Source organism: Anopheles merus, chromosome 3R (genome assembly GCF_017562075.2).
Source record: "Anopheles merus strain MAF chromosome 3R, AmerM5.1, whole genome shotgun sequence".
Classification (NCBI taxonomy): Eukaryota; Metazoa; Arthropoda; class Insecta; order Diptera; family Culicidae; genus Anopheles; species Anopheles merus.
The window spans coordinates 31694573-31713761 of NC_054084.1; the positions used below are offsets into that span (position 1 = coordinate 31694573).

The following is a 19189-nucleotide window of genomic DNA, read 5'->3' on the forward strand; positions in this document are numbered from 1 at the left end:
GAGGCTCTGCAGCAAAAATACAGATGACTCTAGCAGCGTGGCTGGAAAGCTGGAAAGAAATCTCTCTCTCTCTCTCTCTCTCTCTCTCTCTCTCTCTCTCTCTCTCTCTCTCTCCCAGACACCAACCCGGTGGCATTTAGGATGTGTGGTATGTTTTCAAGTTCTTTTGCTGCTTCTTCTTACTCTTCCCTTCGCTTGTAAGGTGTCCATTCCATTTCTAAATGCCACCTTATGCCTAGTGCACAACAATCCTTCCCCTCTCTCTCTCTCTCTGGGGGCTTCCCTGTGGTCGCGATTAACGTCATAACGGCAGTGTTTTCTTTCGCCGGCGTGCTTCTCGGCTCTTCTTTTGGGGCCGCGGTGGCGGTGACGGTGCCGGCCTTTCGGGGTTGGGTCGGCTTTTGTGAATAACTAATGAAGCCTACCACCACACCCCCTTCCAGTGGGGTGCAAGTAGGTGTGTGTGTGCTTTTGAAAGAGCAGAAGCTCTGCGAAGCAGCTTCGTCACCCTTCCCATTTCTAGGCGCACCAGCAACCCACCAACAACCCCTTTGAAGCTCTAGCACTGCCGAGTCGGCTTCATTTTTGCATTTCAACCACTGCAGTTACCCGTACCCCTAGCGTCCCACCCACCCTTGGAGCCGACACTTTTCCCGGCTTCGCTTTGCTGCTACCAGGGAGTTTTGCATTCGGGGTTGGGCCCCCATTTGGAGTGTGGAAATCCCGCGGGACCGAGAGACATTGAACTTTGTTGGATCGATACACACGCGGGGAGTCTCGAGCGTTGCCGGGGTGCACTGGGGAACAGGGTGGACGGGAAGCCTACCCACATTGACAAACATGTACACCTTCAACTCCTCCAACACCTTCGGGAGCTTCGTCGCATTTAGAAAAGAGCCTACTCTAATGGGGAAATAGAATGGAGGAGATTTTTTGTTCCGCTGCTTCATCCAATCCCTAAGCAACTCCACCAGTACGTTGGTGTTAAAGAATGGATGAAGCATTGCGCCGGCTGGCCCCGGCCGGGATGGGAAATACAACTACAAAAAAGAATAACGCACAGGAATGTTGGGACGTTTGGAATGTCATTTGGCCCCGAAAAAGATTTCCTGAAGGCAACGGCGTCTCTATGTGGCTATGTTTTTGGTGGTGGACTTCAGGCGTTTCTTTTTCGATGTCGTTGGCATTTTGAGCCTGTCCAAAACGGGTGCAGAAACCACTGGCAAGAGGTAGTGAAGATAGGATCCTCCATCTCATCAATAAATCAACTGCCGTGGAACGACAAACAAGCAATAAAACTGCAATATTGGAAAGCTTGTTCGTTCTATCGGTTCTTGAAGTCAACGGTGAGTGGCTTTAAACTCTAAGAGCTGTAAACGGAACTTTATTGTGATGGAACCAACTCGATCTTTTGGCAAACCAAAGAGCCAAAGAGCTTGCACATTTGCAGGTGGCAAAAGGCCTATCTTTTCCCCCCCCTCATCGCCATCCAAAGTCCCCCCACCACTTGGTGCCAAATTAGCACCGCGACCTGCCAGCGCAAGGTCATCCTTAATGCTGGCGGTGCGGCGCGCGTCACTGCGCCGTCACGGTGTCGCGTTTCGCTTCGGCTTGGCGTAAAATTAAAACTTCACAGCGTTCTGGTGGGACGCGTGGTGCTGAAGGTACGGCTAAAGGTACGGGTCCGTGCTGTTGGTCCGTTGGACTCGTTCACACACAATATCTCCGTTAGGTTTGGTTTTGAAGGTCAGCGCAAAACTACCGGCGCACGGCGCTTTCGTCATACACAGACACACACACACACAGAGACAACAGGCGGCTGTTGCAAACCCGTTGTACATGGTGGCAGGTCACGGTTGACCACCACTGCGCCTCTCCTTCCTCTCTCCCAAAAGGGCCCCAAGACCTGCAGGTGGTGGTTTGGAGGTGTGACGAAGACAGTGCCAGCGGTTAATGGTTTAATGTACTCTAATGCCTGCCTGTGTGTGTGTGTGTGTGTGGGAAGGGGATGTCCTTGGAGCCGCTCCTTAATCGTCCGAAGCGGTTTGTGTGTCATTAGTGACGGATTAGCGTTGTTGGAGGGTGGTGGTCGTTGGTCGTTGTGCACACACACACACACAAAAAGCGACAGAAATACCGCAACCGGTCTCATACGTACCGGGGGAATGGGTGGTCCGTTTGCACTTGCAATCGCTTGGCATTCTTGGCTCCCGCGTTGTTTCTTTCGCTCCTCTTTCTACCTCAACGCCAGGCACAGGCGGCACAGACAGTGTGCCGAAGTCTGCCAAATATCTGGACGCCCCAATGCACCAGACGGCCGTCGGCTGCAACATTGTGTGTGCCGTGTCTGCGGTGCCACTTGTTGTCCCACACGCTGGCCGTGATCCAACCCACTACGAGATTCTTCTGTGCTAGCAAATACCCCAACTCGTGCAAAAATCGTGCCCCTGATCTCCGATAGCATTATTACCAGCATTCCAATAAATTTCCTTCCCGTTTAGCACACGACCTCGAACACGCCCTCCCCCGCTTGATCTGCTGGGAATGTTGTCGTCTTTGAAGCGGTTCGAAAGTTATGATACAGTTTGGTCATAAACGCAAGAATAGAAAACGCGCGCCCTACACACACATATATATATGGTTTTATTGCATCCTTTGCCCGACGGGATGATGTCGTTCAGCGTAGGTCGTTGGCTTGTGGACGCACACCATCATTATCCGGTTCTTTACATTCGAAAAAAGCAACAAGACATTCAACGCACGCCCTCCCTCCGTGTGTGACAACTTTACGATATATAAGAGCACGGTGTGTAAAACTCGTTGAAAAGATAAAAGCTAATTGGTGGAAAATCGCGAACGGACGCAACGTTTCCATGCAAAAATCCGTCCCACGCATACCAGTCGTCCAGTCCAGTGCAACGGACAGACGAAATAAAATACTTCCAACCCCGTCCCGTTTGGTGAGAAACGTTACCAGCGAGCGCCAGCGCGTGGGCAATCAAACCGTTTCCACGTTAGATTTGGAGCATCTTTTTATGCTTCTTGGAGCGGAGAGTCGCGGGAGATGAGACTGGGCGCTGGCTGTCGCACTGTCACCGGCAAGGTCATCGGCGGCGAACGTTTTTTGATGGAGCAATGACCAATTATCGCTTTAGTTATGGTCGCCTCGCGCTCGAGATGCACTCTCCGTGGTCGTCCGCTACTTGGGCACAGCATCGTAAATGTAGTTTTGAGTGATGATCTCTTAAACTTGCCATACCGTTTGATGGGACGCGAAATTTATTTATGTCATTGCGGGCTCTGTGAACTGTAAAGAGTAGCGTGGTCAAGCGTGTGTGAGGTGGTACAGTTGGAAGCGTTGTTGGGAGTTGCAGAGTTGCTTCAATATTCAAACAAAATTGTAGTTGAAGGTATTTGAAGAGGGAACTCAAGATCTCTTGAGATCATTGAATAGATTTCATAGTTTTGAGTATTATTGACATTTCAAAATAATCCTGATTGATCTATTCTTCTATTATTCTTATTGGTGATACCAGTAACAGTAATTACTATCTATTTCATTCCTTGAATTGCAATGCCACTGATGTACAAACAAATATTCCACAGAATACATGGAGACTTATTGATGTTAACATAGAATCAACAGACAGAAAACAGATAATGGAAACTTCATTTTTGCTATTGATTGTAATAACTTAATATTTTAGGACATTTTATTTCATTTAACTAGTTAAACTATTGAATAATGAATATCTTTAATTCCTTCTAATCTTCTTATATTTGGCGTAATGTCCTACGCAGACATGCTGGCCTATACAGGCTTTCGAGACCTAATTGATTACCACGCAGCCAGTCAATCCTTGCAACGGGGGGACGGTCCATTCTAGACTTGAATCGATCGAGTTCACGACTGTACCATGAAATTCCTTCTAATACGGGTCGCCAAATCATTAAAGGACCATAGTAATCTGCAACGAAATCCAATTGCCGTCCAATTCCAGATCTCTCCTGCATATGTCTTTCTTATCCATATTTCCTTGTATGAGCTACATCTTAGAAATGAAAAATGACTTCAATATTCTTTTATAATTCATAAGATGGCTGAGTTTATAACTGGCAATGCTTATTTACACACAATAATAGGAAGAACTCATAAGATCAAGTCCATATTACATAATGTCTAAAGTGATTTAACAGCTTTATTTAAAATCACACCCAACCCTTGTCATCTGGGCGTTTACAGAATTGGTAAAACACGCACGCAATCTGCTTAATCTTGAGGTCAAAGATTACATTTCTACCAGCTCTCTAGTCGGCCATTCCCAATGTTCCGATGTCCAGCCAGCCCGCCCGCCCTGGGGGCCTTCATGCGCCGACCGATCCGAAGAAGAATATTTAACAGATGGCGCGTTTGAGGAATCAATCATAACCACCGCTCTGTCTCTGTCTCTCTGTGATTGTCTAATGGGACGGGAGTGTGTGTGTGTGTGTGCACAGCCCTAGAGTGCTCCCCAACATCCCCAACTCAATACTGAAGTTCAAGCTGCTTGGTTTCTATTATGAAAAAGAAATGATTCTTTCTTCTTTTTTTCTAAGGTGTTTTCGACTGCTTCTTTAACCACAGAGAGCGCGATAATGAGGTCTCCGACGCGCTCTGTCTCTCTCTCTCTCTGTCCAATGATCGTGTCGCACCCCAGTTCGTGTGCGGGGTTGAACTTTGAGATCGCGAAGAGATCGCTGATCGCGTGATGAGTCGGCGAGAGAAAGAAAAGTACTCATGTTTTGACAGGGCCTGTCGCGAGCAACTAGGAGAGGGCAAGTATGGAGCAGTGTTACTGCTGCCACCGCTGCACTTTGTTCCGTGGCGTAGGCGTAGGCACTGCTTCGTTTGGTTATGGGTAAACGCCCGTTGACGTCACATAAAACAACGACCAAACAGTCCGAACCCCGGAGCTCCAAACGATCGATGGTGCAATGCGGTTTGGGAAAATCAAGCGACGGGAGGGTTGAATCAGGGTGAAAACAACACACAAACACACACACACACTGGCGTGCATACAAAATGCATCCAACGCGTTTAATGTGTATGTATGTGTGTGTGTATGCCTGCCAGACGGCGACGTTGACCTCTTCCGTGTTTCCACCAACAACGGGTGGCATCATGCTGTGGTGCATCATCGTTCGCGGGCGCGCGTTTTTCCGCCCATCATTCGCTTTCTCCCCAATTGGTGTGTGCATTTGGGAGGGGGTGGTGGAGGTTGCCGCGGGATCCATGTCTGGGTCGTCGGAGTGTGCAATATTCCACCCAGCCGAGGACGGCTGGGACATCAACGACGACGTCAGCGCGGAGTGCCGTGTGGAGGTGATAAAAAGAGATACAGCAAAAGGTAAACGAACCTGCTGGGCTGGGTATCCTAATCCCACTCTTGTTCTCTCTCCCTCTCTTTGACTTTGACTCTCTCTTTTGCTACCCTTCTTCACACCTTCGTTTGGTCTAGTGGTCGTGGCACTACCGTGCATGCTAACTTTAAACTATCATTTCTACCACAATTCTCTCTCTCTCTCTCGGTGTCTCACTCTCTCTGTCTTGCTCTCTCTTGGCTAGCTCGGCTCCATCGATTCAGACAACAATGGCTAGCAGCGGGCCCGTATGCACATCTCCCCGAAGTGCACTCGAAATGCACCCAAACGCCCCAAACACGCTTCGCCCGTCTGCGCGTTTTTTTTTTCGATTGCGGGGTTCGTCGTTTCCTGCTTGTTTTTCTTTTTTTTTTAGTGCCGTCCGTTTTCTTCCTTTTCCCTTTGGGTGTATTGATTTTTTTTGTCTAGTCGCCGTAGAACGTAAAGGTCTCCACTAGACACACACACACACATGCAGCTAGACGTTAGAAACAGGGTAGTGGAAAGATGCAAACCCGTTTGACTTTTGACACAAACGCTGTCACTCGCTGGGGAGAGAGAGAGTGTGTGTGTGTGTGTAGCATCAACCGTGGACGAGATGGTTGCATTAATAATCGGTTGGCTGTCGCCTACTATTCTCCCTCCTCCTTCCCTTCAACTTTTCTACCTTTCTAACAGTAGGTAACAAGTTTTACCGCCACCATACCATACCCAAAATTTGATCGAGATAAAGGGTTTTCCAGGGTTTCTCATAGCTGTGAGACATTTCCTTGATCCTCTTTCTGATGGGAAGTAGACTTCATATGTTGGAAATTGGACTCGTTGAACAGGCACCATAGAAATTCTTATTGGATTTGTTCCGCAAGGGTTCTGTAGAGTCCAATTCCCATTACATTTAGTTCATTTCGCGTAAGAAAAAGTCAATCAAGTGTCCCATACCTATGAGAACTCCTGAAAACCCTGTAAGATAAGCGAGTGTAGCAAGTTTTCGGTATCAGTTTTTTTTTATTTAAACGTACGTATGAGCTATTTTAGAACAAAAATGTCGCGTAGCAGAAAAAGAATGTTCGTGTCCACTTATCTTTATCCTCTTCAGTGTCTCTCTCTCGCCCTCGTGTTGTATCACTTCATCCCTTTCTCACACACCCGTCGATTAATCTGATGGATGACAGCTTTTGAAACGGTTTGGTACCGCGCACCGTAGAGCATTTCCTGCTTCGGCACCAACACACACACACTCCCCGTTTTGTCTCACTGGTCACTCTCCGGTTGGGTGAACTTTCGGGTGAGGTGGCCGGACGGTGGCGGGGTTGTGTCCGACACCGAAACCTAACGGTTCTTTCGCCCTTTCTTCTGCTTTGTCGCTCTTTCAGCCCGGTCCCCACCCCCGGGTGGACGGGATTTGCCGTGCCCCACTGACGAGAAATGACCTTCCCTTCGCGAGGGAGTGGCATTGAACGCCGCGTCGTCGTCCACTCTCTCTCTCTCTCTCGCTCTCACCTCCATCCGGGAACCGTTTACAAGGAGGGGAGCAAACGAGACGGACTGTACCGTGAAGAAGGGTGGCTTTTTTTCAGACATGGCTTTTCAGTGGTGGAGTGCCATGTCTGCCGGTATTTCTGCCCCTCTGTGTGTGTGTGAGAGAGAGTTTCGGTGTGCAGCTTGTGAAGATAAACCGAGACAAGGGAAGACATGCTGCTGCTTGCTGCTGCAATGGCAATGCGAAAATGCGGAAGGCGAAAAACACCCCGACGACGACCTCGGTCAGTGTGTGGTCTCGACGAGGGTTTTTTGTTTTAAATATTCGCTTCCAACGCCCACGGGAGAATATGAGCAATAAGATGTTATAATCATTACCCAAGTCCCCAGTAAAACGTCACTGTGTCTCAACAGAGGTGTCTGTATGTGGCCTTGTAGAATGTAAAACAAAAAAAAACATAAATACTTCGGCCAAGATAACCCTTTCCCCTCCGCTCCTATCGCGCTACTCCGCAAAAGCGTTTTTGGCAAATGTTTCGGTTTCCCCTTTTGGTTGCCCCGCTGTTGTTACTCTTATTCTTTGTGGTTCACACTTTTGACAAGTTTATATTTTGCCGACACACACCGCGCCACAAAATGAGGTTAAAGCGGAATGGGAAGGAAAGTGGGGGTCGGGGAGGAGGGCTAATATTTCCGCCTTTATCGTGACACCCCTGTCTGTGAACTGTGTGTATGGGTGTGTGTGTGTGTTGTGCTCATTTTTGCACAACCCCCACCCTGCCAAATGACATTAAAGTGGGTGAAAAGAGTTATTTTGTTTTGGGGGAGGAGGGCGATAAATAGAAAGAGAGGGAGCGTTAATTAGAATCGAGAATCAAGGGCAAAGTGTGTAGATATGCTTGCCAGCTATCGTCGGTCAGCTCTGTTCAGGCCATTTTGGTTGTTTTATGCTGAAGCGAAGATTTGTAGCTCGTGCCTGGAGTAATGAGCCTTCAATTCCTGGTCACCACAACCACCAACCAGATGGAAGTGTGTTTACGGATGTTTCATTAGCCTTTTGTTTGTGTTTGAGCTATTTTTAACCCTTCGACTTGTTACGTATCGGTAATTAGTTGCGTCGTTTTTGTTTGTTTGTGTCTATAGTTTGTGTTTATTTACTCTTTTCTGGTTTCTTGGGGGTCCTATTTGTATTTATTATCTTCCGTTTTTATTTATTCATTATTTATGTATTATTTATGTATTATTTATGGTTGTTATCACGTTAAAAATTGACATTTTGACCGTTTATTTTTATTAAATTAGTTTTACTCTTGTTATATTCAATCATTGCTTTACTGTTACCTTACTTAAGCATTTTTAAATTACATTTCACACTACCCTTGAATGTTGTAAACTATGAGCAAACACAGCCTCACTTACATCCAATATTACCTTTTCCATACTCCATTTCCGCATATTCTCTACGAAACATTTTCATCCAAAAACGACCCCTGCTCCAAACAGGGTGAACACACAAACACACAGGCATATTCCCGAGGGTTGCGAGTGTATTGCTGCTGCACGGCCGTACACCACTCCCCGGTTGGTTTTACCGTTGGAAAGCCAAGGGCCGACCAAACAACTCCCGACAAAATAATACTAACTACAACAAAAAAAGAAACGAAAAGAAAAGGTGATAAAAAGCATCATCAAACAAAATGAACGAACCCCCCCCCCCCCCCCCCCCCCCGTACCGAGCACCGCCGGCCTGGTGTGTGACGCGGGAGCTACAACCCTTGCGAGTGTGTATGTGCCTGTGTGCATACAACCCCAATGTTGATGGGGTTGTGTGTGAGAGAGAAAAGGGGAGTATTGAGAAGAGAGAGGAAACTGTGAACTCGAAACCAACACATCGACACGACTGCGTGTTTGAAGGGTGTGCTCCAACAGGGGATGAAAGAGAGAGGGATGTGGAGAGTTTTTGTTTGGTAGCAACAAAGACGAGCTCTCCCCATCACACACACACACTCTCTGTCTCTCTATATCCCTCTCTCTTGGCTCTCTTTTACACCCTCTCTGGTGCTTAGCCTACAAAACAAGCAACACGTAATAGCACACCGATAGCTTCCTGCTTTGAAGATGTCTCTCTCTCTCTCTCTGCCTCTTTCTGTATGTGTGCGTGAGAGTGTGCGTTTGGGGAGCATCAGCGATCTGACACAGTGTGTGTGTGTGTGTGTGTGTGTGTGTGTGTGTGTGTGTGTGTGTGTGTGTGTATGTGTGTGTGTGTGTGTGTTAGTGAGCGTTAGATGTGTGACTGTTTCTGTAGTACAAAACGCCGCACGATGGTTTATTTTATGGGGGGAAGGGGGAATAAGAAACGGACGCGACAATGATGATTAAAATCTGCTCCCCCCCCCCTCCCTCCTCCCTGTGTTAATTTTACATGTTCACATATACACAACGGCAAACCATGCGCCTCCTTCGTCTCGGTGCCAAACGAACCGTTCTCGCTGCGCCTCCATCCGGCCCCATTTCGCTCACCAACACCATAGCAACGCGCAACACACACGCAGCACACACACACACACCAGCGCGCTACGGCGTGCAACGACGGGGCGCGATGACGCACATGCAAGGTCGTTGCGTATAAATCCCAACATATCTGAAGGTCGTCGTCGTCGTTGTGTCGCTGCTCGCTAGTGTGTGTAGCTGTACGCTGTCTCTCTGTGCTTCGTGCGTGTGAGTTAACCAGAGTAGTACCGTCGCCTCCGCTCCTCCCGCCCCCCCCCCCCCTCACTCAATACAACACTGCCGCACTCAAAGCCGTTGTCTTTGTTGTTGCTGGTTGCTGGTTGCTGCTCTTTTCACTTGCGTGCGCACATTCGTTTCGATAGAGGGAGGGCGAGAACGAGCCAAAAAGGCGGCCCCCGGCTGTGCGGTAATGAGCAATAATCTCTGACAGATTTGTGTGTGTTTTCGTTGTGAGAAGGGCAGAGAAAGAGAGGGAAAACGAGAATGAGGTGGGTGAGGTGTTCAAATGCAACTTGTTTGCATTGGCTCGACCGCCGCAGCAAAATTACACGCTACACCGAGTGCAAAGTGTAAATAAATACGGCACAGGGCAGGGCAAGAGTGTAGTTCCGGCCTGCTGCTTCTTCTTCTTTTGCCTTCTATCAACGTGTTCAAGTGTCGGTGTCTAGCTGGTGTCCTTGAAGCAGGGAGACGGGCCCCAAAACAGCCAAACCGGGAATAAGTAAACAACAAAAGCCTACTGCGACAAAAAAAAATCATGCGGGCATACTGAACTGTCAACCGGTTGAGAGCACACTCCAGCCAATCCTTTGTTTACATCCGTATCATCCTCCAGCATGAAGAAGGCAAAAAGAAGCTCCATTAATTAATAACCCTTTCCCTGTCTCTTTTCCTTTTGTTGCAGAAATGATTGTAACCTTCATCCCGTGTTGTGCCGACTAGGGATGCTGTAGGCGTGAGTGTGTGTGCCAGCCAGTACAACCAGATCCCGGATACGCTACAATATCCCACACACACACATACACACACCCAGGTTCCGGCCGGACGGATCGGGGGGGGGAAAAGGAAACTACAAAGAAAGGTAGAAAACGAGTAAACTAGCAGCAGACAATCAATGCGCATAATGACATCGACCGAGGTGAACGGTGGTGGAGGCGGCGGTGGCACGACGGGGACCCCGACGGCCCGCGGCAGCAACGTGTCCGTAACGACGATCAACTGCGACGATGGCGGTGGTGGTGGTGGTGGTCCACTGGAAACCGTTGGGACGGCGTTCAAGCACAACAACAACAATAACAGCCTCAACAACAACAACAACAACAACACGGCGGGAACGACAACCACAAGTAGCAGCCTGAACAACAACACAACCGCCACGACGACGACAAGTCCCTCAAGTGGTATCTTTGGAAACGTGGGCGGCGCGATCCGCATCACCGTGCCGAAGATGGAGGAGTCGGACGAATCCGACACGGAGCTGTCCAACATCGAGAAGACGGCAGCGGCAGCGGCTACGCTAACCAACGGTGTCAGCATGCGGGAGGAGCGCAGCGCCAGCAAGAGCCTACCGCGGCCAATGTCCTGGGAGGGCGAGCTGTCCGAGCCGGAGGAACCGATGCTGGTCGATAATGAAAATTCCAGCTCGAGCTCGAGCGGTGGCGGAAAGCTGACAATCGCACCGATTGATCCGTCCCCGATCGCGATGATAGTGCCGAAGCGGGAGGAGGAACAGCAGGAACCGGCAACGTCCGGGCCGGGCATTACGGAACCGCTTGCGCTGACAGCGTCCAACGGTGGCGGTGCCGCCGGTTACAACCTTTCCGCGCACGGTGGTCAGCAGCAGGGGGCGGGCACGGCGCCGCTCCGGAATGCGGGCGGGAGCAGCAGTAGCTCGAGCAATTCGCCCCTCCCAGCGAACCGGCTGCTGATCAAGCCGGAAGCGGGCCTTCCGCTGATCAACCCCGGGCTGGCGTACAGCGCAAGCGCGGCCACCGGCATGCCGGCCGCCCTCAAGAAGGGTGGTGGCGGCGGTCTGCCGGATGTGATAAACCTCAAGTACGAGCTGCCACCGGGCGGTGATCCGGGCGGTGGCGGTGGCCTGCCGCCCGGTGCCATCCATTCGCCGCTGCTCGTGCGCTCCAAGACGTCGCTGCTGCCCGCCAACCCCAGTCCCGACTCGGCCATCCACTCGGTGTACACGCACAGCTCGCCGAGCCAGTCGCCGCTGACGTCCCGCCATGCCCCGTACACGCCATCGCTCAGCCGGAACAATAGCGATGCGTCGCACAGCAGCTGCTACTCGTACAGCTCCGAGTTTAGTCCGACGCATTCGCCGATCCAGGGGAGGCACAGTATATTTGCCAGTGCGGCGGGGGGTGGTGGAAGTGGAGGAGGGAGTGCATCGTTCAATGGGTCACCGTTGCACCACTCAGTATTATACAAACCGATGCTGGACGGGAGCGAACAGCAGCAGCAGCATCAGCAGCAGCAACAGCAGGCCTTGAAGCAGTTGGCAGCGGCGGCGGCAGCCGCGGCCCAGGAGGAGCCCCTGTACGAGGGGGACCATCTGCCATCGCCCGGGATATCACGCCAGCAGCTTATCAACAGGTAAGTGCCAGGGGGAGAGTTTAGGAACCATTTAATCTAGATATTTAACGCGCTTTTCTCTCTCTCTCTCTCCCTCTCCCGCTGTATAGTCCGTGTCCAATCTGTGGCGATAAGATATCCGGCTTCCACTATGGCATTTTCTCGTGCGAGTCGTGCAAGGGCTTCTTCAAGCGTACGGTGCAGAACCGTAAGAACTACGTGTGCCTTAGGGGAGCGGCCTGCCCGGTGACGATAGCGACGCGCAAAAAGTGTCCCGCTTGTCGGTTCGAGAAGTGCCTTCAGAAGGGAATGAAGCTGGAAGGTAGCTAATGCCGGGGTGTGCCAACATATTGAAGTATGACGTTTTAATCGGAATATGTCTTATTTTATTTTTAGCAATTCGTGAGGATCGTACGCGCGGCGGACGCTCGACCTACCAGTGCTCGTACACGCTGCCCGGGCCGATGGGCGGTGCGGGAGGGGCGGGCATGCAGGCGGGCGACTCACCCGGACCGGGACCGTTCCAGTACGGTGGCACGGTACGCTCACCGTACGTGGGAGGCGGTGCCGGCTCGACCGTTGGCGGTGGCCAGCAGATGAAGATGGAACCACCGGACGGTGGTGGTGGTGGTGGAATGATGATGGGTGGCTCGGGAGCGATGAGCAGTGGCATGGGCGGTATGAACGGCACGGGCATTGGACACGATGGAGCTGCCAGTGGTGGCGGTGGTGGAGGGGGAAATCACATGCAACCAGGCATTCCAGTACTGCTGCAGGTAAGGAAGCGCTCCCTAACGTTACAATTAGCGGTGTACTCTCTAGAGCACACCCACGACTTCGATCCCCGACTCCGGCTATTGTTAGTCCAAATTCGACTCCGGTAAATTCGAAACCACTAGTTCCGCACGGAATAGTCCGGAGTCGTCCGGAAGTCGGTACTGCTCGTAGAAGCGAAAAAAAACTGCTATATTACATGCCTGACCAGAAAAACATTGCTTCGGTCGTCTCCGACCGACAACGGAAGACCCCGACTCCGCATGACACCGGATGATGAATCTGGACGACTTCAAACTGCTCCGGAAGTATCCGAACGACTTCTGACGAGCCTGGACAACTCTGGACGACTACCACTCGGGGTGACTCCCGCAGACTCTGAATGAATCTGGTCAACTCCGAGTGACTCCGGACGACCCGGGCGTCTCCGGACTAGTTCGACCCCGGACGACTCTGGACGACTCCGGACGGCTCCGGGTTACTCCGACCCTGGACGACTCTGGATGACTCTGGATGACTCCGGACGACTCTGGACAACTTCAGCCGACTCTGGAAAACTCCGGACGACTCTGGTCGACTTCGGACGACTCTGAATGAATCTAGAAGACTCTGGACGGCTTAGGAAGACTCTGGACGACACCGTCTTCGGACGACTCCAGATGACTGCAGACGACTTCAGACAACAACAAATGAATCTGGAAGACTCCGGATGACTGCAGGCGACTCCGGATGGCTCCGGGTTACTCCGACCCTGGACGACTCCGGACGACTTAGACGACTCTAGACGACTCTAGACGACTCCATCTTCGGATGACTCCAGATGATTCCAGAAGACCTGGATGATTTCCTGGTGCCGACTCCAGATAACACCGAATGAATCTGGATGACTCTGGACGACTCCGGACGACTCCGCACGACTTCGGACGACTCCGGACGACTCCGTACGACTTCGGACGACTCCGGACGACTCCAGACGACTCCAGACGACTTCAGACGACTTCAGACGACTTCAGACGACTTCAGACGACTCCAGACGACTTCAGACGACTTCAGACGACTTCAGACGACTCCAGATAACTCCAGACGACTCTAAGCGAATACGGAAGACCCCGACTTCGGGCGACTCCGGACGACTTCAGACAACTCCAGACGACTCCAGACGACTCCAGACGACTCCGTACAATTCCGAACGACTCCGGATAATGCTGGGTGGAACTACCCTTCGGAGCTGGTTCCCAAAACGCTCGGCTTCCCGGATCACTAGCCACAGCATTACCTAATGGTTCTTGTCTCGGTGTGTCTTTGTAGGAAATCATGGACGTGGAACCACTGTGGCAGTACAACGCACAGGAGCTAGCACGGCTGAACCAACCAGCAACGAACGTGAGCAGCGCAACGATCGCCAACAACCCGATCCTGTCCAGTGCCGGCATCTCGTCCGACAGCAGCCCCGATTTGATCGCGAACCTCTGCAACATTGCCGACCACCGGCTGTACAAGATCGTCAAGTGGTGCAAAAGCTTGCCGCTCTTCAAGCACATTTCCGTGCGTATTCGGTGACACCGTATTTGAGGTTGTTGAATGAAAGCTAATGGCTGTTTTGTGCTTCCCCTATTTCAGATCGACGACCAGATCTGTCTGCTGATCAACTCCTGGTGTGAGCTGCTGCTGTTTTCCTGCTGCTACCGGTCGATCTCGACACCGGGCGAGATCAAAATTTCCCTCGGCAAGTCGATCACGCTCGAGCAGGTGAAAAACAGTGGACTGCAGGTGAGTGAGGGTTTTGCAAATTGCGTTTATTCTCAGAAAGCACCTTCAATTACTAATCTTCCCTTTTGCTCCTCTAATTAGACGTGCATTGAGCGTATGCTGAACCTCACAGACCATCTGCGGCGGTTGCGCGTCGACCGGTACGAGTACGTGGCGATGAAGGTGATCGTACTGCTCTCGTCCGACACGTCCGAGCTGAAGGAGTCGGAAAAGGTGCGAACCAGCCAGGAGAAGGCACTGCAGGCACTGCAGGCGTACACCCTCGCCCACTATCCCAAGTCGCCGGCCAAGTTCGGCGAGCTGCTGCTGCGCATACCGGAGCTGCAGCGCACGTGTCAGGTAGTATAATGCATGGCTGAGTTTCGTATGCATTGCGTTCTAATACGTTCGCGTTTTTTTGGGTTTTAGGTTGGCAAAGAAATGCTCACGATTAAACCGAAGGACGGCGAGGAGCCGTCGTTTAATCTGCTAATGGAGTTGCTTCGCGGTGAGCACTAGAAACGACAAGACTTCGCCGCAGCGACGCGTGTGCCTCCCGTTCGAGGCGTTCGAGGCCCGGGAATAGTGTAGGGGTGCTGGAACACCCCGACGAACAACAAGCTATCCGGGTTGTTTGTGCATTTTGTTTTAAATTGTACAACGCCAACGCGGATCATGGTCATCGTTGTAGTAATAGTAGTAGTAGTAGTAGTAGTAGTAGTAGTAGCAGTAGCGAATGTGTGAGTGTTGCAGCGCAGCAGTTAAGGTGAAAGAATAGTGGTTCGATTTCGTGAGCAGAAAAAGAAGCTTTTTTTACTGCTCGCTCTAGGTAGCTTGTAAACGTTATGTTATTCGTTTTTAACCGTTTTACGTGACCCTTTGACAAGGATGCACGGTTTATGGAGCCGCCCGTTTCGTTTGCATGGCACAGAAACACTGAACGGAGGACGCGGCATGCTTAACCGTTTGTTTTCTAATGGTTGGCCATTTTTATGGTTACGTTCCCTTGCACAATCTGATTAGTTTGCTAGTGTTGCTATTTTTAATGTAGTTATGGAATCTTTACATACACACCCGCTCCTCCCATTTTAAATGAAACAATAACACACACACACACCGGAATTGTGTGTGTGTGTGTTTGTTTCGGTTAATTCCACAACAATCCTCCAATAGTGAATTGTTTGTTTTTTAAACATTTTGCAAACATGTGCTTGCTGTTATAACACATATTTGCCCGTTTGTTCGTTATGCTAGATTAAACCTAGAAGTGGGTTTAGTTATGTTTTTCTTTTCTTTTTTGTAGAATGGTAGTGTGAAGAAGCCTTTCCTTACACAACACCCTTTTAAATTGGGTGTTAGCTTCCCCTGCACCTTTGACCCGTGTGGACTGTGTGCTCGTGTGCGACGTTGAGGCGATATTTTCCATGGAGCTAATAATGTAAGTGTTGGGCTAAGCAAAAAGTAACAACAACAACAACAAAAAACACCACGGTTTCCATATATTACAGTGTAGAATATAACGAACAAACATTCTAAAAACATCTAAAATCGGGGGAAAATCGAGAAGCAGATTAGTAAAAGGAACACAAAAAGAACAAAAAAGGTAATTCAATTATTTTCGAAAATAAAAAGAGCCAATCTCAGCCTAGCTCTAGCCCTTACTAGGTCTGATATGATGTATTCGAATCGATCGAAAATACCACCGAAGTAGAAATGGCCGGCAGGAAGGAACGAAGCCCACACCGGGTGCGCAAACAGTAGCTGAAAGTGTGTGCCTTGCTTTGCGCATCGAACCTGAAACCGGCTCCCTTTTTGATTAAAAACAAAAACAAAGAAGAAGAAGAAGATCTTATCTCGCGATTCCCGGGCTTATTCCCTTTTCCCACGAAGGGGCGTAGCGAGCAGCAGCCCGAGAGCGTGTATTTATTCAAAAAAGCGGACGAAAAAGTGCAGCGTGTAAAAGGTATTTTGGGCAGACGCGTAGCGTAGCTTTTTATTGATTTCTCTCGAAGCGAAACGTAGAAGGCAGCAGTATCAGCCGTGGAAAATGTTATCAAAAACATACAAACATACACACACACACAGGCAGGCAGACAGACACACGTAATATAGGCAAGAAAAGAAGAAGAAAAAAAAGCAGAAAGGTAAAAAAATCGAAATGATAAAACAAGCATCAAATGACTGAAATTTTTAGCAAATAGAGCAATTAATTAAAAATTAGTACGTAAGAAATAAGGTAACATACAGAGATAGAGAGAGTGACACATACACACACAGGCTAAAAGGCCACATGTGTCGGCGCGATCGGTTTTCCGTTCTTTTGTCGGTTTCTTCGGTTTGTGGGCAAAAGAATGCGCGAAAGACTGATTGCGCGTAAGCGCTAAAGACGACTGGTGTACATACGAGGACGAGCGATCATTATTATTATTATTACATAGTTTGTACCGTTTCACAGGCCTTCCTTCCCTTGAATCGTTTCTCGTTTCTTGCTCCCACTCCCCCGAATTGCCGCGTGAAATTGTTCTTTGTGTATGTGTTTTTTTTTTTCTAAATCTGTTTATAGTGGCTAATTTAACGCTTAAGTGTAGCTTAGTGTGAAAGGTTGGACCGTTGTACGGTGAGGGCGAATTTAAACGTTCGATTCACGTACCGCTATTATTGCTTCCAGTGTGTTTGTTTTTTTTTTTTAATATCTTTAATGCAAATAACAGGATTTGTATCCTGTTGTTTTTTTTGCTCACCCCCCAATTTTCCAATTTCCATCCGTTGGAATTGTTTCCCTTTCTACTGTTCTAGTGCAATACTCGGATGATGAAAACCTGTAACCCCATTTTTCCCTGTTTTTCATCACACCAGCAACCACGTGCTTCTTTCCCTAGATTTAGTTTTGGATGGTTAAGAGAGAAGAGAGAGAGAGAGATAATTAGAGAGATAGAAAACGGAAGAGAGAGAGAGAGAGAGAGAGAGACAGACAGATAGTGCAGTGCAACAAAGCAAATGTCCTTAAGAAGGATAAAAATGGCATTTTTGTTTATGTTTTAAAGCGTAGTTCGAAACAAATCCCTCCCTTTCTACTCCATATTTCGTTCGCTTGTGTGCATTACAAGTTGAACCTTTCAAGCTTCGTTTCCTTGGTTTGTTTTATAGCAACAACAAAAGAAAAAAAAAAAAGATTTATCTAAACGATTTGCCTTTCGAATTGCATGAGGCGCGCGCAAGGGAAGTAAAATTTCATAACATAACAACAAAATGTGATCGATTTAATAATTATAGCAACTTCCCATCCCGCCGCCGCGCTGCCTGCGCCGGGTTACACGTGTAAGACAGTGTTACGTGGCAAAACGTTTGCCAAGCAGATACACGGGAGGAAAGATACTTTTTCTTTTTACTTTTGTTTTGGCGTGTAGCATTTAAGACGAACTCCCTCCCTCCCCGCCAGTAGGGACTACTGTGTGCGTGAATGAGTGTGTTTATTTTTATTTTATGTTTTTGGTGTCTGAACTACCCTCCAAAAGGGAGGACAGAGTTTGTTTATTACCGTTGTTTTCTATTTTCAATTCTTTATACGCTCTTTTAAACAAAAAAACGGATAATTCGGTCGATTGCGCACTTACGCTACCGGATGAGCAGAATATTGAGCGCAACAACGGCAGGCATTGTGTGCGCACAAAGCATGGAGCAGAAAATTATATAGCAAATTATACCAGCTACTTATATACATATATATATATATATATATATACAAACACATCTAATGCAAATATTGATAGATGCAAATTTACTGTTTAAACTCGGAATCAAACAACGTGCGATCGTGTGTAGCCCGCTGTTGCGTATGCCTGTTTATAGTAGACCAATGTTGGGTACGGAGTGGTTTGGGGGTGGAAGTGCACCAGTATTTGAGATGAGGTGACGCTCTTCCGTTAGTCTCGGTTTCCTTCCCCCAACTGTAACTGTTGCGGTTTTCAGCTGTGAAGCAAATCATGCTCGAAGAGATATGGTGTGTGTGTGTTGTGTGTGCTTGCAAGTAGGACGAAGGGCGCGAATTTTTGTACTTAAAACCCTTATGATTAATGTTGGAAAGAGTCGTTGGTTCTTTGTTCTTTGTTTGTTTGTATTCCATACCCTGGTGCAGATTTTTATTGGCACTTACTGTGTAATGGAGGCCTGAGAGGCCGGACAAAGGCATTTCGTTCGGAGGAAGAAGTGTTTTTTTTTCGCTCTCTCTCTTTTTTTCTCGTAACACACGGGTTGAGCAAAGTGAAGAGAGTTATCGGAAGGTAGCGGTGAAGCTACAACAACAGCAGCAACAACACACACACACACGCACGTGACAGGCAAAAGTGCGATGGAAGCGAATTTTTGAATAAAATTATACTTTATAATGTAGCTTTGTTTTTTTTTTTTGGGATTATTGAATTGTTTGGAAAGAAAATTAACGCATTTTATTTATTTATTTATTTAAAATTTTCCACTAAACTGGCTTAACACAGTTTGTACATAATGCTAGTTGTCGAGAGGAAATAAGGTTGACGGGTGCAGGATTACATAGACTGGAGAGAGAAAAAATCACGAAAACCTGAACGGAAACGGTACACTGGGACATTGAAGTCTAACAAGTGGTAGAAGATGGAGTTCTGGCACGAAGACGACGAGAGGGAGCATAGAAAGGAATGGCGGATAGAAGCGG

The 19189-nt window shown here is 48.8% G+C and overlaps 1 protein-coding gene across 1 annotated transcript in view; it reads left to right on the forward strand.

Annotated features, from left to right (window-relative positions):
• The window catches only part of LOC121595646 (nuclear hormone receptor FTZ-F1 beta), a 41298-nt gene extending 22410 nt beyond the window's left edge, over positions 1-18888 (forward strand). Inside the window, exons 3-9 of the mRNA XM_041919771.1 lie at positions 10295-11997; positions 12087-12298; positions 12373-12752; positions 14059-14295; positions 14371-14520; positions 14602-14859; positions 14929-18888. Of these exons, the coding sequence (XP_041775705.1) occupies positions 10505-11997; positions 12087-12298; positions 12373-12752; positions 14059-14295; positions 14371-14520; positions 14602-14859; positions 14929-15018 (2820 nt within the window). The 5' untranslated portion in view covers positions 10295-10504 and the 3' untranslated portion in view covers positions 15019-18888. The remainder of the gene's footprint in view (positions 1-10294; positions 11998-12086; positions 12299-12372; positions 12753-14058; positions 14296-14370; positions 14521-14601; positions 14860-14928) is intronic.
• Positions 18889-19189: the final 301 nt, after the last annotated feature.